This window comes from Peromyscus maniculatus, chromosome 8, assembly GCF_049852395.1.
Source record: "Peromyscus maniculatus bairdii isolate BWxNUB_F1_BW_parent chromosome 8, HU_Pman_BW_mat_3.1, whole genome shotgun sequence".
NCBI classification, from domain to species: domain Eukaryota; kingdom Metazoa; phylum Chordata; class Mammalia; order Rodentia; family Cricetidae; genus Peromyscus; species Peromyscus maniculatus.
In genome coordinates, this window is record NC_134859.1 from 62,252,097 (window position 1) to 62,269,067 (window position 16,971).

The 16,971-nt window shown below is 49.3% G+C and overlaps 2 protein-coding genes across 7 annotated transcripts in view; one reads left to right on the forward strand and one right to left on the reverse strand.

Moving 5' to 3' along the window:
- The first annotated feature begins 2,168 nt into the window (after positions 1 to 2,168).
- Timm22 (translocase of inner mitochondrial membrane 22) lies at positions 2,169 to 9,746 on the forward strand. Its single transcript, XM_006977415.4, has 4 exons — positions 2,169 to 2,694; positions 5,108 to 5,304; positions 6,748 to 6,820; positions 8,852 to 9,746. Exons 1-4 carry the CDS (start codon positions 2,457 to 2,459, stop codon positions 8,926 to 8,928), a joined length of 585 nt encoding a protein of 194 aa, XP_006977477.1. The 5' UTR covers positions 2,169 to 2,456; the 3' UTR covers positions 8,929 to 9,746.
- A 1,843-nt stretch (positions 9,747 to 11,589) lies between these two features.
- Positions 11,590 to 16,971, reverse strand: part of Abr (ABR activator of RhoGEF and GTPase) — a 203,887-nt gene continuing 198,505 nt past the window's right edge. For all 6 annotated transcript variants that reach the window (XM_006977416.4, XM_042282419.2, XM_006977417.4 and 3 more), the window contains 2 exons: positions 14,533 to 14,680; positions 11,590 to 13,983 (listed from right to left, as the gene is read on the reverse strand). In XM_006977416.4, coding sequence (XP_006977478.2) covers positions 13,894 to 13,983; positions 14,533 to 14,680 — 238 coding nt within the window. In that variant the 3' untranslated portion in view covers positions 11,590 to 13,893. The remainder of the gene's footprint in view (positions 13,984 to 14,532; positions 14,681 to 16,971) is intronic.

The window sequence follows — 16,971 nt, forward strand, 5'->3', positions numbered from 1 at the left end:
GACATAACTGGGCTTTCTCCTGATTCAGCACGAGACCTCTGATCCACCACCTTGAGTCTTCTGACTGGAGGGAGAGTCAACTCAGTGTCATCATCTTCCCTGGAAAACTACCTCCTCTCTAACTTCCCTGGTCAACTTGGATCTAGGGGACAATCGTCTAACCCCGTATCCTTGTGGCCAGAACAGATATGCAGAGAAGGGCAGAACCTGACAGTTGCTGGGCTCACACCCATGTTAGCTGTCAGACAAAATCCCAGACGTCCCCAGGGAAGTAAACACGGGAAATAATTTCTCCCATTTAGAGTATCCTTGGAGGAGGCTCAAGTTTTCCATCAGATGAAACCCATCCCACTGTTGGCTGGCGATGGCAGAAGGAGACAGCAGATCAGATCAGTCTAACTGCTCCCTATCTGTGATCTTGGCTAAGGGTGGTTCTGTAAAAGACTTCCTCCCTTGTGAGCCTGCCCCATAGGGAGTTTCTCCATCTGATGGCTCAATTCTTCCTGACCCTTCCTTTGAGATTTTATTGTTGCACTTAAATGGATTTATTTATTTATTTATTTATTTAGTGCTGGAGATTGAACCCATGGCCCAGGCATGATAGGCGAGGACTCTACACTCCTGGATTAGCTCTTTAGACTATTTTCTGTTCCCAAAGCCTACTATCCTGGGAGACTGCCTCAACTTCTCTCAGATCCAGCTTTGACTCTTTTTTTTTGTTTGTTTTTTCCTGACAGGGTTTCTCTGTGTAACAGCTCTGGCTGTCCTGGAAATTGCTCTGTAGACCAGGCTGGCCTCAAATTCACAGAGATCCACCTGGCTCTGCCTCCCGAGTGCTGGGATTAAAGGCGTGTACCACCACTGCCCAGCCCACTTTGACTCTTAACATCTTGGCATGAACTGGAGTCCCGACTCACGGTTGTTAAGACGTGACTAAACACTAATCCATAGAGGATGGAGCCAGGAAAAACAACAGCAAAGTGTCAAAGTTGCTTATAAGAAGACTCTAAGAGCCAGGCGATGGTGGCACACGCCTTTAATCCCAGCACTCGGGAGGCAGAGCCAGGCGGATCTCTGTGAGTTCGAGGCCAGCCTGGTCTACAGAGCAGATCCAGGTCAGGCTCCAAAGCTACACAGAGAAACCCTGTCTTGAAAAAGCTAAACAACACAAAAACAAGAAGAAGAAGAAGAAGAAGAAGAAGAAGAAGAAGAAGAAGAAGAAGAAGAAGAAGAAGAAGCAGAAGAAGAAGAAGGAGACTGCAAGAGCAACTGGAGAGGCTGCCACTAAGTCGGAGAGAAGGCTCAGTCAGTCAGAACTGACTGAGCACACACACACACACACACACACACACACACACACACACACACACAAACGCTCGCGCGCGCCGTGATCTTTAAAAAGTACTGACAAAGCATCAAAGGAGAGAGGGGGTCAACGTGTCACATGCAGCTGACAAGTTTAGGAAAACATTTTGACGACTAAGAAACGACTGGAAAGGTCAAACTTAGCTTAGTGGCCTGGTGGGGTCAGAAGCAAGAAGAACATGGAGGGTTTGAGACACCAAAGATGCATCTGTAATCACTTCTGTTTTCATGAGGGTTTCTCTTAGCTAAGACAGAGAAATCAATTGCCAGAGGTGCAGTGTAGTTTTGCATGGATCTGAATCACAACTACCACACTCCCCAATATCTATTTATCTATTTATTTTGTTTTTTCAAAACAAGGTTTCTCTGTGTAGCATCAGCGGTCCTGGATCTCGCTCTGTAGACCAGGCTGGCTTCGAACTCACAGATCTGCCTGCCTCTGTTGGGATTATATGTGCCACCACCACCCAGCTCCTTTGTTGGCCCCTTCGTTCTCCTCAAGGCTTATCTATATGATAAAATGTCTATTGAATACCTTTATGCCTTGTTTCAACATTTACTCACAAAGCACGTACCCACCAGCCTGTAGTCCTCTCTGACTGAGGTAGCCGGATCACTGCAGCTCGGCGGGGCAACAAAGAGGGCAGGCACGCCCCCTGCTGGATGCTCCACAAACTGCAGCCCAGCGGGAGCCCGGCCTTTCTTCGTCCGCTACTCTGAAGAGCTTCTGAGGAAGCAGCCGGGCGAGCGCGCGCACAGCTTTCTGGGAGAGTAGTTACACTCTTGAGTTGGAACTACAAATCCCGGCGTGCACCGCACTGGAGCGACCTAGTTGAGGGGGAGCTCTGGGGACCCTGAATCTTGTTGGTCAGTGCTTGTAGCAATGCCTTACAAACTTGACTCAGTGTTTGCAAGCGGCTTTGGGGAAACACTACAGCTTCCTTGACGCTGGTGCGCAGGCCGACTTTTGCTTTCGCAGCTTCCTAACTGTGGCGAATCTGCCGCTGCGTCACGATGGCTGAACACCTAGGGAAGCATGTGGAATCGGCTGTGGGAAGTACGACGCGAAAGGTTCTAAGGCCACTACGGTCATGGCGGCCGCTGCCCCCAAGGCCGGGGGTTCAGCTCCCGAGGCGGCAGGTTCCGCCGAAGCTCCTCTGCAGTACAGCCTTCTTCTGCAGTACCTGGTGGGCGACAAGCGTCAGCCCCGGCTCCTGGAGCCTGGCAGCCTGGGCGGGATCCCGAGTCCCTCCAAGAGCGAGGAGCAGAAGATGATCGAGAGGGCGATGGAAAGCTGCGCTTTCAAGGCTGTGCTAGCCTGCGTGGGAGGTGAGGCGAGGCTCGTGGGACCCTTGGGAGGCTGAGGACTTGGAGGGCCTTGGGGTTCCTTGCTGAGACCACGCGCCTGGGGGGCGAAGGACCCTTGGGTCTCGACCTTGATTGCTCCCCGGCAATCCACTCTTGATCCTGGGGTTAAAAGTTCATGGTTGGGAATTGGAACGGAGAATCAGAACTACGGTCAGAGCCTGCAGATTGGTAATAGATGCTTTCGTTCATTCATGTATTCATTCAAAAAGCTGTTACTAAGCAACTGTCATGTGCCAGGCTGTGGATGTGGATGAGAGTGACAAGAGCCTTGCTAGAGAATTTCTAGGAGCCGGGCAGAAGAGTGCCGCAGATACATAGGGAAGTGCCAAGGCAAAGGCCCTCAAGTCAGAAGTTTGAAGTTAATCCCAGCACTCGGGAGGCGGGGGCAGATGGATCTCAGTGAGTTCGAGGCCAACCTGGTTTACAGAGAGAGTTCCAGGACAGCCAGCTCTACATAGAGAGAAGCTGTCTCAAAACAAAACAAAACCCAACCACCAACAACAAATGAAAACTATGAAGGCCAGTGTGATTAGACAGTCGAGATGCTGTGGGATGGGACAATCCAAAAAAACCAAACAAACACAAATTAACCTTTGAGGATTTGAGAATGTACAGCACACTTCCAGTGTACAGATAAAGGCTGACTGTATTTGTAGATAAATTTAAATTTCATTGGGAATGAAAAACATTTAAGAAATCCAAATAGCAGGAGTTCAGGTCTTAAAAAGTGGGGATGAAGAGGCAGGCAGCTCTCAGAGTTCCAGGCCATCGTAGTCTGTATAGCGAATTCCAGGACAGCCAGGATTACATAATAGAAACACTGTCTTGAAAATAAAAACAAAAAACCGGCCAAAGAAACAAAAAGCAAATCTTAAATGTAGTAGAGAGAAGAGAGAGTTTTGGAGCTGGAGTGATTAGAAAGCAGGCAGTTTTGGGAGGGGAGGTGGTGTCTAGGTTCTTTGACCTTACATTGATCTTGAGGGGATGAGAAGACATCCGTGCAGAAATGGCTAGGGAGAAAGTGCAGCTGGTAAAGTTCTTGTCACGAAAGCATGGAGATCTGAGTTCAATACCCAGCACCCCCATAAAAAGCCAGGTATGGCTGGGTGAGGTGGCCCAGGCTAATCCCAGACTAGACAGGCAGGTGGATCTGAGCTTGAGGCCACCTGGCCTACATAGCAAGCTCCAGGAGAGCCTACATAGTCTGTGTCTCAAATACATAAATAAACAAATAAATGTCGGTTATGCCTGAAAATGACTTGTAACCTATCAATGGGAAGACAGGCAGGCAGTTCTTAGAGTTCAGTTACCAGTCAGCCAAGCTTAACCAGTTAATTCTGGGTCCATTGAGAGACCCTCTTTAAAGAAGAAAAAAGTGGCTGGAGGTAGTGGCACCCACCATTTTTGTTTGTTTTGTTTTTCAAGACCGGGTTTCTCTGTGTAGTTTTGGTGCCTGTCCCGGATCTTGCTCTGTAGACCAAGCTGGCCTTGAACTCACAGAGATCTGCCTGGCTCTGCCTCTCTGCTGGGATTAAAGGTGTGCATCACCACACCCAGCATCCGGACAACAGAGGCAGGCAGATCTCTGTGAGTTTGAGGCTAGCCTGGTCTACAGAGCAAATTCCAGGACAACTAGGGCTGTTGTTACACAGAGAAACCCTGTCTTGAAAAAAAAAAAGTGTATGGTTCCTGAAGAGTGACTCCCTAGAATTGACCTCTGGCCTACACCCACATACACACAAAGAAATGTCCAAGGCTTGCTGGACATCTGTTGATCTGTTGATAGCAACCCAGGATTTTCTGTATACTAGCCATGAGACTCTGGAGACAGTTACTTAACCTCTCTGAGCTTTGGTTTGGAGAGCACAGCTGGGTGGTACACGCTTTTAATCCAAGCACTTGGGAGGCAGAGGCAGGCGGATCTCTTAACTTTGAGATAGCCTGTTCTACAATAGCAAGTTCCAGGCCAATCAGAACTGCATAGTGAGACCCTGTCTCAAACAAAAAAGCCAGAAAGAGAGAGCAATAACATCTACCTCACAAAGTTATTGTGAATAATAGAGTATTCTAGAATATGTGGTAATGCCTAAGTGACTGTTATGGATGTAGGCATGGTTAAGGGAATGATATACAAAATTGGTAGCTGAACTTGAGGGTGGCTGGTCTACAGAGGAACAGAGGGTTAAAGCTGAAAGGCTGGAAAAATGAAAGGAGGAAGAAATCCTAGGAGTCAGTGGGGGATGGACTCCGATTGTGACTGTGGAGGAAGCAGGATTGAGATTGAATAGCCAGAAGCCAGAAAGACCACCTTCAAGTATCATCCCAAAATGGTAGTCCAGATGTGCAAAACAATCTTATCTCTGCTTGTTTCTAGGATTTGTCTTGGGAGGTGCATTTGGGGTCTTTACAGCCGGCATTGATACGAATGTAGGCTTTGACCCTAAGGACCCTTACCGGACACCAACCGCAAGAGAAGTTCTGAAAGACATGGGACAAAGAGGAATGTCCTACGCCAAAAATTTTGCCATTGTGGGCGCCATGTTTTCGTGTACCGAGTGTTTGGTAGAATCTGTAAGTGCCTCTGACTTTCTAAGAAATCCTTGTCTGTTGCCAATGCACACCTTTTTTGTTCTGTTTTTCAAGTCATGGTTTCTTTGTGTAGTCCTGGCTGTCCTGAATCTCGCTCTGTAGACCAGGCTGGCCTGCAGGAATGCACAGAGATCTACCTGCCTCTGACTCCTGAGTGCTGGGATTAAAGGCATGTGCCACCACTGCCCGATGTTGTTTGTTTTGCTATTCCGGGGGGCCCGTCACCCAGCTCCCAAATCACAGAGGCTTATTCTTATTTATAAATGCGTGGGCTTAGCTTGGCTTGTTTCTTGCCAGCTTTCCCTTAACCTGTCTTTTGCCTCTGGGCTTTTCCTATTCTCTTCTATATCTTACACTTATTCCATGGCTTGCTGTGTAGCTGGGTGGCTTACCCCTATAGTCCTCCCTCCTCCTTCTCTGGCTACTTCTTTCCTCCTCCCAGATTTCTCTTTCTATATATTCTCTCTGCCTGCCAGCCCCGCCTATCCTTTCTCCTGCCTTGCTATTGGCTGTTCAGCTCTTTATTAGACCAATCAAGTGTTCCAGACAGGCACAGTAACACAGCTTCACTGAGTTAAACAAATGCAACATAAACAAAAGTAACACACCTTAAAATAATATTCTACAACAGCCTGTTTTTTTTTTAAACCAATCCTCTTTTTAAAAAATTTAGATTAAAAAGTTTGTGTGTGTATGTGTGTGTGTGTGTGTGTGTGTGTATGTGTGTGTGTATGAATGATTGTAGACCAGGTAGGCCTAGAACTCACAGAGATCCACCTGCTCCTGCCTCCTGAGTGCTAGGATTAAAGGTGCATGCTATCACTCCCAGCCCATCACACAACTTTTAAAAGAGCAATGTTCTTAGTGTTCTTCCTGGAATGCAGATTAGAAATGTCAAGCCTTAGTTAGATGGGGTCTGAAGCAGGAGCATGAGATCTGGGTCAGCCTGAACTCCATAGGAAGACTGCCTCAAAATAAACATTTAAAAATATCAAATTTTGATCTAGATTAGTTCTTAATGTGAACTTTTTACATATTTATAATATGGGTTTTACTTGTTTGTTTGTTTTTTTTTTTCTTATTTATTTGGTGCTGGGGATTGAACTTGGGACTTTATGCATAGTAGGCAAGTGCTCTACCACTGGGCCACATCACCAACTCAGGTAATTGTAGTTAATGATTTAAAATAGTTTAATCTTCAGTTTAGGAGAATATAAGAACTCTTGATTATTTCCCAAATGCTGGACTTGTCTTCAGCCCTCTGGCGCCACCTGCAGGAAGCATGTATAAGCACATACAAGTTTTAGGAACTGCCCTTTGGAAATAAGGTTTTCCTTTGACTAGGACTAACCTAGGCAGTTGGAAGCCCTGTGTTTTCTCCCTCAGTCGTCTCGCCGACTCTAACCAGCATCTCTCCACCCACAGTACCGGGGGAAGTCGGACTGGAAGAACAGCGTCATCAGTGGCTGCATCACTGGCGGAGCCATTGGTTTCAGAGGTTAGTAAACAGCTCTCGAGTGGCTTTCTTTTGTGGTCTGGACAACGCGCTGATGTTGACATTTCCCAACATGAGTGTTCCAAGGATGCTTGATAGTCTTCCCTCTGACAAATAAATCCTGGCTGCTTCTGTGTTGACTTGGCTCTGGAAACTTGCTTATATCTCCATCTACGTTAGGCTTTCTCAGCTTGGCACTCGAGAGATTTTGGACCAGATAAAATCTTTTTCTTTTTAAAAACTATGTACTTTTATTTGTATGGGTGTTTTGTCTACATGTGTATGTCTGTGTACCACCTGTGTGCCTGGTGCCATAGGAAGGCATCAGGTCCCCTGAACTGGAACTACAGATATTTGTGAGTCATGTGGCTGGTGGGAACCAGACCCGGGTCCTCTACAAGAGGAACAAGTACTCTTTGAACTGCTGAGCCATCTCTCCAGCCCCCCAGGTAAATCTTTGCTGGTGTGTGGAATGGGATCATGCACATTGTAGGCTGTTTGGCCAAATGCTCATAACTTTTTAGGATGGGGACTTTTGCTGTTATCAGAAGCCACCCAAGGGTGGGAAAATTACCCATAATTAACCATAGAGCTATATCTTGCCTAGAAAAAGAGCTTCCATATTGAATGTGTGAGACGATGTTCTCATGGTAAGTGGTGTGTTGGCATGTAGGATAGTGCAGAAGCCTAGTAAGTCACTCAGCCCGAGCAGTCCCATCGTCCACACCTGCAGGCTGTGCTGAGACTCAGTTCCTGGCATCTCAAGTGTCTGAATTTTTTTCCCTTTTTTTTTTGGAGCTGAGGATCAAACCCAGGGCCTTACGCTTGCTAGGCAAGTGCTCTACCATTGAGCTAAATCCCCAACCCCTCCCTTAATTTTAGACTGTTGTCAGGGTTTTGTTTGTTTTCCAGTTCTGGGAACCAGACCCGTCCTGGTAAACACTAAGCGTGAGTTCTAGTACTCAGCCCCAGCCCCAGCCCCAGCAGCCAGTTTTAATTTTGTGTATAAATTTTAATAGCTGTGTCTTTCTGCAGTTGGGGGACTCTTCGATTTCTACTAATTGAAAGCTAAGTGCACACTGGCCATGATGATACGTGCATGTAAGCCCACCACTCAGGAGATCTTGCCTCAAAAAACCAAAGGGGCTGGTTGGAGAAGTGGTTATGAGCATGCACAATTCTTAGAGAGTTCAGTTCCCCACACCCTCACAGCTACCTGCAACTGTAGCTTCAGAGGATCTGACACCCCTTCTGGCTTCCTGAGGCACCCATGTACACATGGCATTCGTTCACACACACACACATACACATAAAAAAAACCAAAATAAATTTAAAATACCAGGGAGACAGAACAGGAAAGCCAAATGCAGACATCCTCAGAATGTTAGATTGTCAGCTAGAAAGAAGCCAGGCCTCACCTCCTCCCTGTCCCAGTGTAGAGCACTGGCCTCAAGGACTTGACCTTTCCTAGAAGCAGCATGTATTGCTGGGCTACTCTCCATCACTCACAGTTTGACTTAGTGGAAGCAGAAGCCTCTCATCTTCTGAGAGCCAGCGATGAGCTGACATGAAAGCTGGCTCCTCACAGCCATGCTTGGTGGGCAGAGCGGCTTCTCTTTTGGTCTTCTGTAGTGTAGTTTTTCAGGGCTGTGAGCTCAGCTCCCCCCAGGATTGCTTTGATCACCTTCCCAGGAATTTATTCCATAAACAGATCAGGGTGTAAGGCCATATGCTTTCATGTGATTCCAAGGGCCGCTTCCCTTAACCAGTTTCTGGACTGTGAGGGGCTAGTTCCATACAACTGGACACAGTAATCGTTTGGAATGAGAAGAGCTAAGCAAATGTATAGTTATATGAAGCCCAGTGGTTTGGATGGGATATGTTGCTTCATTGAAATCTTAACAAGGCATTATGAGTTTGAATGACTGCACATACTTAAATTGGTTTCTTTGCCTCTCTGATGCAAATTTTTTGTAAGTCCAGTCCAGTCTAGCACCTGTTACTGTGGTAATGCTGCTTCTGTTTGCTTTGCAGCTGGTGTGAAGGCCGGGGCCATAGGTTGTGGAGGCTTTGCCGCTTTCTCTGCTGCAATCGATTATTACCTACGGTGAAAGAAATGGCCTGAAAGGAAGCAAGATGCCGTCCCCCTTCCGAGCTGCTTTCTGTAGCAGTTCCTACACACCTGGCACTGCTTCAGGAGAGAAGCCAATTGTTTCCCTCTACAGTTGGTGGTGTGAGGGAGCCACCTCGCTGGCCTCTGCCTCCAGCCATTGGAGCAGCCATACTTTTCTACTTCTGAATTCCAGCCAGGTTTTCCAGGGTAGATGGTCTGTCTCTTTGCAGTAAAAAGATCAGGAGGCAGTGTGTTGACTGTTAAGAATTGAGCTCAGTCCTGACGTCACTCAGCTCTCCAGCTGTGAACAGGGAGGTGGCAGGATGTTTGCCCGTAGCCAGGAAACTCTTTTGCCTTGCAACTTTGTGCAAGCATTTATCTGAATACCAGGACAAGGCAAAGTAAACTCACACCATCCAGGCAAGTACGTTATTTCAGTTAGTATCTTTGCTGTCCTTGTTAAAGATACGTATATGGGGGCTGGAGAGATGGCTCAGTGGCTAACAGCACTGGCTGCTCTTCCAGAGGACCCAGGTTCAGTTCCCAGCACCCACATGGTGGCTCAGGGATTCAAGGCCCTCTTCTGACCTCTGAGGGCACCAGACACCACTGCCCGGACATTCATGCAGGAAACATACCCAGTTTTGTTTTCTTTTTTAAAGAGCATATGCACTGTTAGTTTATTTTTCAGATTTACTTCACATCCTCCACAAATGATGCCAGGTGGCCCAAAGAGGGACAGGTTCAATGGGACAGTTGGGAAATAAATCTCTCAAGAGCTCTGGGGATGCTGGGCTCAGGGAGTGTGGAATCTAATCTGTACCTTTATCACCGCAGTTGTTCCCTCAGCCAGGCCTTGCCCCAGCAGCACAGTCCAGCCAGCCAGCCCTGTTCTCAGATGCACTGACTATGCTGGTAACCCTGCCGCCTCCTTAGAGAGAGAACCCCATTGTGCTGGCTGATGGTCACACATGCAGCTTGCTGAACCAGTGGTCTCAGGCCCCAGCCCAGTTTCAAGATACATGAGTACTTGCTTTGGTTAGCCTGCCAGCTCAATCATACAGGAACTGCTGAAGGCTTGCTCACCACCACCCTTGTTCTCCAGAAAGTTCTTCTTTGGCTTTTAGAGTTTTTTATTTCAACAGTTGAGCCCAGTTATAGCATGGCAGAAAACTAGCCTTTTACTGTTGGGGCTGTGCCACTGGACTGTAGTGTAGTGTGTGGGTGAAGAGGGACTGGATGGACCCAGTCCTGCCCTCCTGTCAGCTCCGCAGGAGGCTCGGCAAGGCCTGGGACTGGCTGCCTTAGCCAGCCTTCAGTCTTTTTCCCTGCTGTACACTAACCCTTCCACTTTCCCTTTGCTCTCTTCCTCATCTCTACTCATCCTCAAGCAGACTCAACCTCCACATTAGTCATCTGAGTGTATTTGTATGTGAGTAATGATATCAAATCCCAAGTAACACCTTTCTGCTCTATCTTTGGACTGGCTGTACGTTAGTGCACAGGGCTCGTGTTCTCTCGCTGGATCCTTTTCACATTCGTTCATTTGCTGAGGAAAGAACTCAAGGCTTAGCAGGGCGGTGGTGCACGCCTTTAATCCCAGCACTCGAGAGACAGAGGCAGGCGGATCTCTTGAGTTTGAGGACAGCCTGGGCTACAGAGAGAATTCCAGGATAGCCAGAGCTACATAGTGAAACCCTGTCTCGAAAAACCCAAGGCTTCGTACATGCTAGGCAAGTACTCTATTAATGAACCCCCTGCTTTTAGCCCCCAGTGAATTCGGTATGATGCCTGCCCTGTTTTCATAAGCATGAGGCTTCATTACTGAAAGACCAGCTGAACATACCCCTAGAGCTCTGAAATCAAATTTAGGAGTGTTCCTACACTGTCTGTAAATTCCTCATTTAGGAACACCTTTCTGAAGAAAGGATGGTTTCTACCTGGTGCCTGTCAAAATGCTCAGGGCCTGAGGTCTATGGCCGGCTGGTCTTCCACATGAGCCACAACACCAGAGATGTTGCCATCACAACTCTCTTGGCAAAGAGGAGTCTCAGGGCTGTCAATAGACATCAGTTGAACAAGCCAAGCCTTGTCCACGTGGACTGTTCAATCAAGAGGAGATGAATAGCTTCCTGTTTTAGGTGGCTGGGGGGTCAGCATGAGCTCATAAACCAAACAGCAGTTTGCAGACACATCTGTTCCTGATCTCCAGAATAAACAGTGTCCAATGGCTTCGGCTGGTGGAAGCCCCGCACAAACCCTACTGGCTCCCCCAAAGGGGAGTGGGCTCTCGGTGTGAGATGCAGATCTCGAACAAGCAAATTCTACCAAAGGCTGCCATAGAAGACGGGCTGATTTTGAGGAAAACGGAGACGTTAATGGAAAGCCAATGGGCCACCTCTGCTATCTTTCCCAGGCACACTATGCCCAGGTCCATAGTGAGTGTTCCATGAAGGGAACTATAGCACTTGGAAATGTGGGTCGAGTGAGAAGCAGGCTTTCCCCTCCAAGTGCCACAGCCCCAACGTCAGAAGAGTTCGAGGATAGACGGATGGACAGGTTCCTGGAAACACATCTGGGTGCAGCTGGAAGGACTTAAATATTTAGATTGGTGATCTTCCCTGGACTACTGAGAACACAAACATCCACACCACAGGGCTGAGTTTTGTGCAAATGTTGGGGCTTTGCATTTTTTTTATTAACATTTCCCTCTCACATGGTTTACATCAATTTATAATAATCTACATTAAGTTTAAACAGAACAGAGACAAAAAAAATATATCCATACCAACTTATTAGGGGTTCCATCCTACCTCGTCAGCAAACGCTGGCAGCCCTCATTCACTGCCCAAGCAAGTGCAGGCATGCCTGGGATTCCTGGACCCTGTCTCCCGGTGCCTTGCTGGCAGTGATGGGGTTCTGGGCTGCATGGCCCCTGTCTCAGGAGAAACACCAGATACTTCCTTGGTGCCCCACTTGGGGTGGAATTTATAAATAATAGAAACCATTAATAATTCTCAGTTCCTCTTCCAGCCTTCCTGCTGTTACATTGCCTAAGCAACCAAGGGACTGCAGTAGCTAATGCCTAGAAGCCAACATTCCTTGTTTTGAAGAGACAGGAGGCACTGTTTTGATGGGCTTTGATAATTTGTTACTGTCAATTCTTTGGAAGCAAGAATGCCACACATCAGCACCTGAGTGCCAAGACAGTGGCTAGATGATGTGATCTCTACACTTGTGTCACAGGCATTCTCTTTCACCTGTCTGAGACAGCAAGGCTCCTCGTTAAACTGCTAATAGGCAGTTGGGAAGTTGGCATTCCTTCCTCCTGTATGCACAAACTGTACCGTTCTGTCAAAGGCCACAGGTATGAATAGGACCTGAAAAAGCCCTGCCTCTCACCTAGCAGACACAATAGCTTGGGGGCCAGCAAACCCATCTTTAGACTTAGCCCTGAGCACACACAATGAGGGCTGGTCTCCCCAATCCTGAGGGCCAAGAATCAACTCTGCCACATAGAAGCTGTGTGGTAGCTCAGGTTCCTGTGACAGGAGCACCTTTCCCTGCTAATTGCCATCGGACTGGAAACGGTGCTTTGGGAATAAATCTCCTTCTAGTACCAAGCAGTAAGTTGCAGAGTTGGAAATGACACCTGCTAACCCCATCCTCTGGAGCCCCAGCAGACACACGAGGGTGACAGCCTGTCCTCCATCTTCTAGAAAGCTTGGGATTACCCACAGGGCTGGATTTAGGAGCTGGGGCAGTGCCAGGGCAGGACCATTCCAGCTGGGTTGTGCCTTCTCTTCCCAGGCTCTGGAGCATGCATGGCAATGTGGCTGCCCCGTGGCAGTGCTTGGCTGTTGAGAGTGTAAAATCTAAGGCAAAAGTACCACGAGGTATATGAGGTTCCAGGTTCCAGGACGGAGCCTGCTTTCATCTGGACACCTGATTCAGCCACAGAAGTTGCCCTCCAGATCATGCTCCACTACATCAACCTCCCCGGGTCTTTACTGTGAAGACTGGCTTCCCTTGACTCGCCCCTGCCGCCTGCTCCATCCATCTGGTTCCTTCACAGCCTGGGTGCCCACCACACCCTCAGGTGCAGCATTCCTGACCTCTCTTGATAGCAGGACACTTGTGAGCCGTCACACTCAAAACAACACCAGGGGAAAAGGAACAGGAAACTCAGCAGTAGGAGAAACAGTTGAAGATGCCTCATGGTAGGCAGCAAATAGAACAGACAAACCCCAGAAAGGGTAATTCTCAAATAGAACATTCCAGAAATCAGCTCTCCAGCTCTGTGCTAAGCTGAGAATTAGTGTGTGTCTGTCTCCTTGTTCAGCATCTGCACAGACAGCAAGGAAAGCAGGTGTGAGGCCAAGGGTGGCACACAGCACATGGGACAGGCCCCCACTGCCCGGGGCCTCTGCAGAACTTTCCAGTGATGGAGCAAAACCCCAGGCTGCACATGCATGCAGCAGGCTGGGAAGATGGAGAGGGCAGAGACACTGCAGGGAGGCTGCAGTCTGGGAGCAGGGCCAGGACAGGAGAAGCCGGCAGCAGTTACACAGCGCAAAATAAAAGTCCCCAGACTGGACTCAGGCAGAAAGAAAGTGTTGAAGAAATGAAAGGACAAAGCAGGCCGTCTGTGCCCACACCGGCTCAGCCACTACCCTTTCTGCATGACAAATATACACAGGACAATTCTTAGACAGCACGGAGCATCAGACACACGCACAGGTACGGAGGGCAGGAGCTGCGGGGTGGCGAGGAGGCTCGGGGCTGGTCAGCTGGCTTTGTACAAGGTGGCACAAAAGATGCACGAGTTGCAGTTCTCGGAAGGTGGCTTCCCCTGGGCTCCGGAGGGCTAGGCTGGGGAGTTTCGGTTGCAGTCTTTTCAAGTCTATGTCGGGCCCTGGCTGGAGGGCTGCCTCCGGCCACCCCCACAGCTGCCCGCCTCCGGCTACACGTCTGTGGAGAAGTAGAGTGTGTTCCGCTTCAGCTCTGCGAAGGAGATGGGGGGATGCTGCAGGTAGTAAAGCAGGACCTGGACCTGTGGGGAGACAAGCAGACTGAGGTTGTTGTGGTCCTCATGTTCCAGACCCCCCTTCACCTGCCAGGCCGAGAAGAAAGGACTCCCGAGCTGCAGCCAAGTCTGATGCCCACGTCACACCCCAGGCTCCTTCTGGCCTCTCTCCCTTTTTTGGAAGCCCAGGTTCCTTCGCTCATTTCCAGCACTAGAGGGTGCTGCAGAGCCAAGGGTCGGAGCCACTTCCGTGTCTAAGTCAAAAGCGTCTAGTGTGGGCCTGAGATCAGCTTTCCTGGGCAGCCTGTCCTGAAAGTAACCCCAGAACTTTCATACATTCGGTCAACCCCCTGGCTCCAAACCCGCTACACCCAAGACTGAGGTCCTCTCAGGGGAGCAGCAAGCGCCTGGACAGACACTCCAACTCTTGTCTAGACCCATACGTTGTGTTTCGGCCTAAGCAGGGAGATCTGTCGCCCTGTGCTCGGGCACCCTATGTACCACTGACTCAGCTGCCTAGGAGAGGTGAGGCCTCTCAACTGCCTCGAGGCCTCCAGGGTGCTGGTAGGGTAGTACCTGGGCCATGACGTCATGGGACCAGATGTCTGCAGCTGATGTGAGATGTGCTTTGCTCTCCACTTCTGAGGGTCTCAGTAACGTGGGGCCGAACACAGTGGCCAGGTTGTGAAGCGACATCTTGTTGATAGGTTCCTTCTCAGCAACCCTGAGGGCAGGGAAGGAGAACAGAGAAGTCACTCTCCAGCAGCCCCAGGAGACCTGGGACGCCAGGAGCTAATGGCATTTGAAGAAGCTCCCTCAGGCATCAAGGGAGCAGTCACCTAGCTTCCCTTCCTACAGGCGGGAAGGACATGAGGCTAAGGGATATTTCTGTAACATACCCCTAGCACCTAGGCTATGTGCCAAGCTGACGGAAAACTGCCAGCCAGGACTAACCACTATCAATGGCATCACCCCTGACTTAGATAAAATCATTACAATAAGATGGAGAATACACTGGCTGTGGTAGTACAACATCTTCAATCCCAGCACTAGAAAGGAAGGCAGAGGCAAGTGAATCTCTGTGAGTGCAAAGCCAGCCTGGTCTACAGAGTGAGTTCCAGGACAGCCAGAGAAACCCTGTCTTGAAAACAAACAAACAAAGGAGACCACACTGCTCTAAGAACTCGGTGTGATGCTGTACACTGTCAGTCACTGTGAGGCAAGTACCATTATCTAGAGGTGAGGAAAGCAAGTACAGTCGTCACACGCTGAGAGGTGCCAGGGCTGGCTTCGGACCCAGGGGCTCACCATCTTAGCATTCTGCTCTTTATTCAGAATCCAACAGTAGTGCAGTTGTGGGGGGCGACAGGGACGGGGCAGGCCAGGAGGACATGCTGCCCGAGGCAGCCGCTGGCTGAGTCTGCACTTAGGCAGGCTGTTGTCGCAGGAGCAGCTGTGACCAGAGGCGAGTCAGCACTGCATGCCCCCCCCCCCCACTCGGACGGGTGTGCTCATGGGCCTGCTCTGGCTCCCCCCAGAGTTTCCCTGCTTTTCTCTTATGTGACAGACCAGGTACTCTGTTACCATGTCCCCTGAGTGACAGTGGGCGCTGCCATCTGTGGTACTGTCCAGGCAGACTCAGTATCACCAAACACATCAAGAAATCCTAGACCTCCCCGATTCCATACTAGGAAATGTTCCTGAGGCTTTGATACACACACCCCCTGGACAGGGCTCTCATCCCACTCTCAACGCGACTCCCACCCTCTGGGCAGGAGTCACAAATGTGCCTGCTGACTGCTTTGGAAACAGGCAAACACTTCAATGCCAGCAGGCAGCTATGCAGCTGGCTAGCACGCACACACACACACACACACACACACACACACACACACACACACAGGAGACACACACACAGGAGACACACACACACACACACACAGAGGCACAGGCACACATTCACAGAGACATAGACAGACACGCACACACAGGAGACACACACATACACACAGAGACAGACAGACACATACAGACACACACACACACACACACATACAGACAGGCACACACAAGCACACATACACAGAGACACACACACCCCAACACACACACACACACCCAGATGTGGGCCCAGTTCCCAGGGTGGAAAGCCTAATGAATTTTCCCTCCCATTCCTTCTTAGCGTGTCCTGCCACAATGTTCACCAAACTATTTGGGAACTGGTTGGGACTTTGGTCCTCGCCAAACCAGAGGGAGGGGCATTGTCTCATGATGGGAAAAACAAGGCACCAGCCCTGGCTGTGTCTGAGTCTCCACCGGCCCGCCAGGGCCTGGCGGAACCAGAGCCAGCACCTGGACGAGGGGATGAGCTCAGAGGTGCTGGCCGAAGGTAGCAAGTGAATTTAAGGGACACCAAGTGACCTAACCTTCCAGCTGGTGTCTGTGATCAGTCCTGGCCTGAAAAGTGAGCGACGAGGACCCCTTGGTACCACGTTTGGTTCTGAACACTAGAATGGATGTCACTTGAACAGCTCTGGTCTGCCTTACCATGAGAGGAGAGAGGCAAGGTGAGAAGGGTCGCAGGTCAGGACTTGGAAGATGTGGGTTTTAAGTACAATTTTCACCACTAAGCCAAGCAAGTCCCCGCTGGGCCTGGGTCTCAGTTTCTCTGTTTCATAACATGAGCCAAGACCAGTAAGTTTTAATTCTTTTCTGTTGTTGAAAGATTCATTTATTTATTATGTATACAGTGTTCTGCCTGTTGGATGCCTGCAGGCCAGGAGAGGGCACCAGATCTCATTACAGATAGTTGTGAGCCACAATGTGGTGCTGGGAATTGAACCCAGGACCTCTGGAAGAGCAGCCAGTGCTCTTAACCCTTGAGGCATCTCTCCAGCCCCCAGGTTTCAAATTCTTAACTGACTCATAATAAACATGTGATAATGTAACCCAGGACACACATCTACAGGTAACTGAACAAACAATACTTTTGCCGGCAGCACACCCTGCTGCTGC

Bases quoted from the DNA above. Each gene is read 5' to 3' on its own strand.
- Timm22 (XM_006977415.4), top strand. From the start codon at position 2,457: ATGGCGGCCGCTGCCCCCAAGGCCGGGGGTTCAGCTCCCGAGGCGGCA. The intron at 2,695-5,107 runs GTGAGGCGAGGC...GCTTGTTTCTAG, and splicing joins TGTGCTAGCCTGCGTGGGAG to GATTTGTCTTGGGAGGTGCA. The intron at 5,305-6,747 runs GTAAGTGCCTCT...CTCCACCCACAG, and splicing joins CCGAGTGTTTGGTAGAATCT to TACCGGGGGAAGTCGGACTG.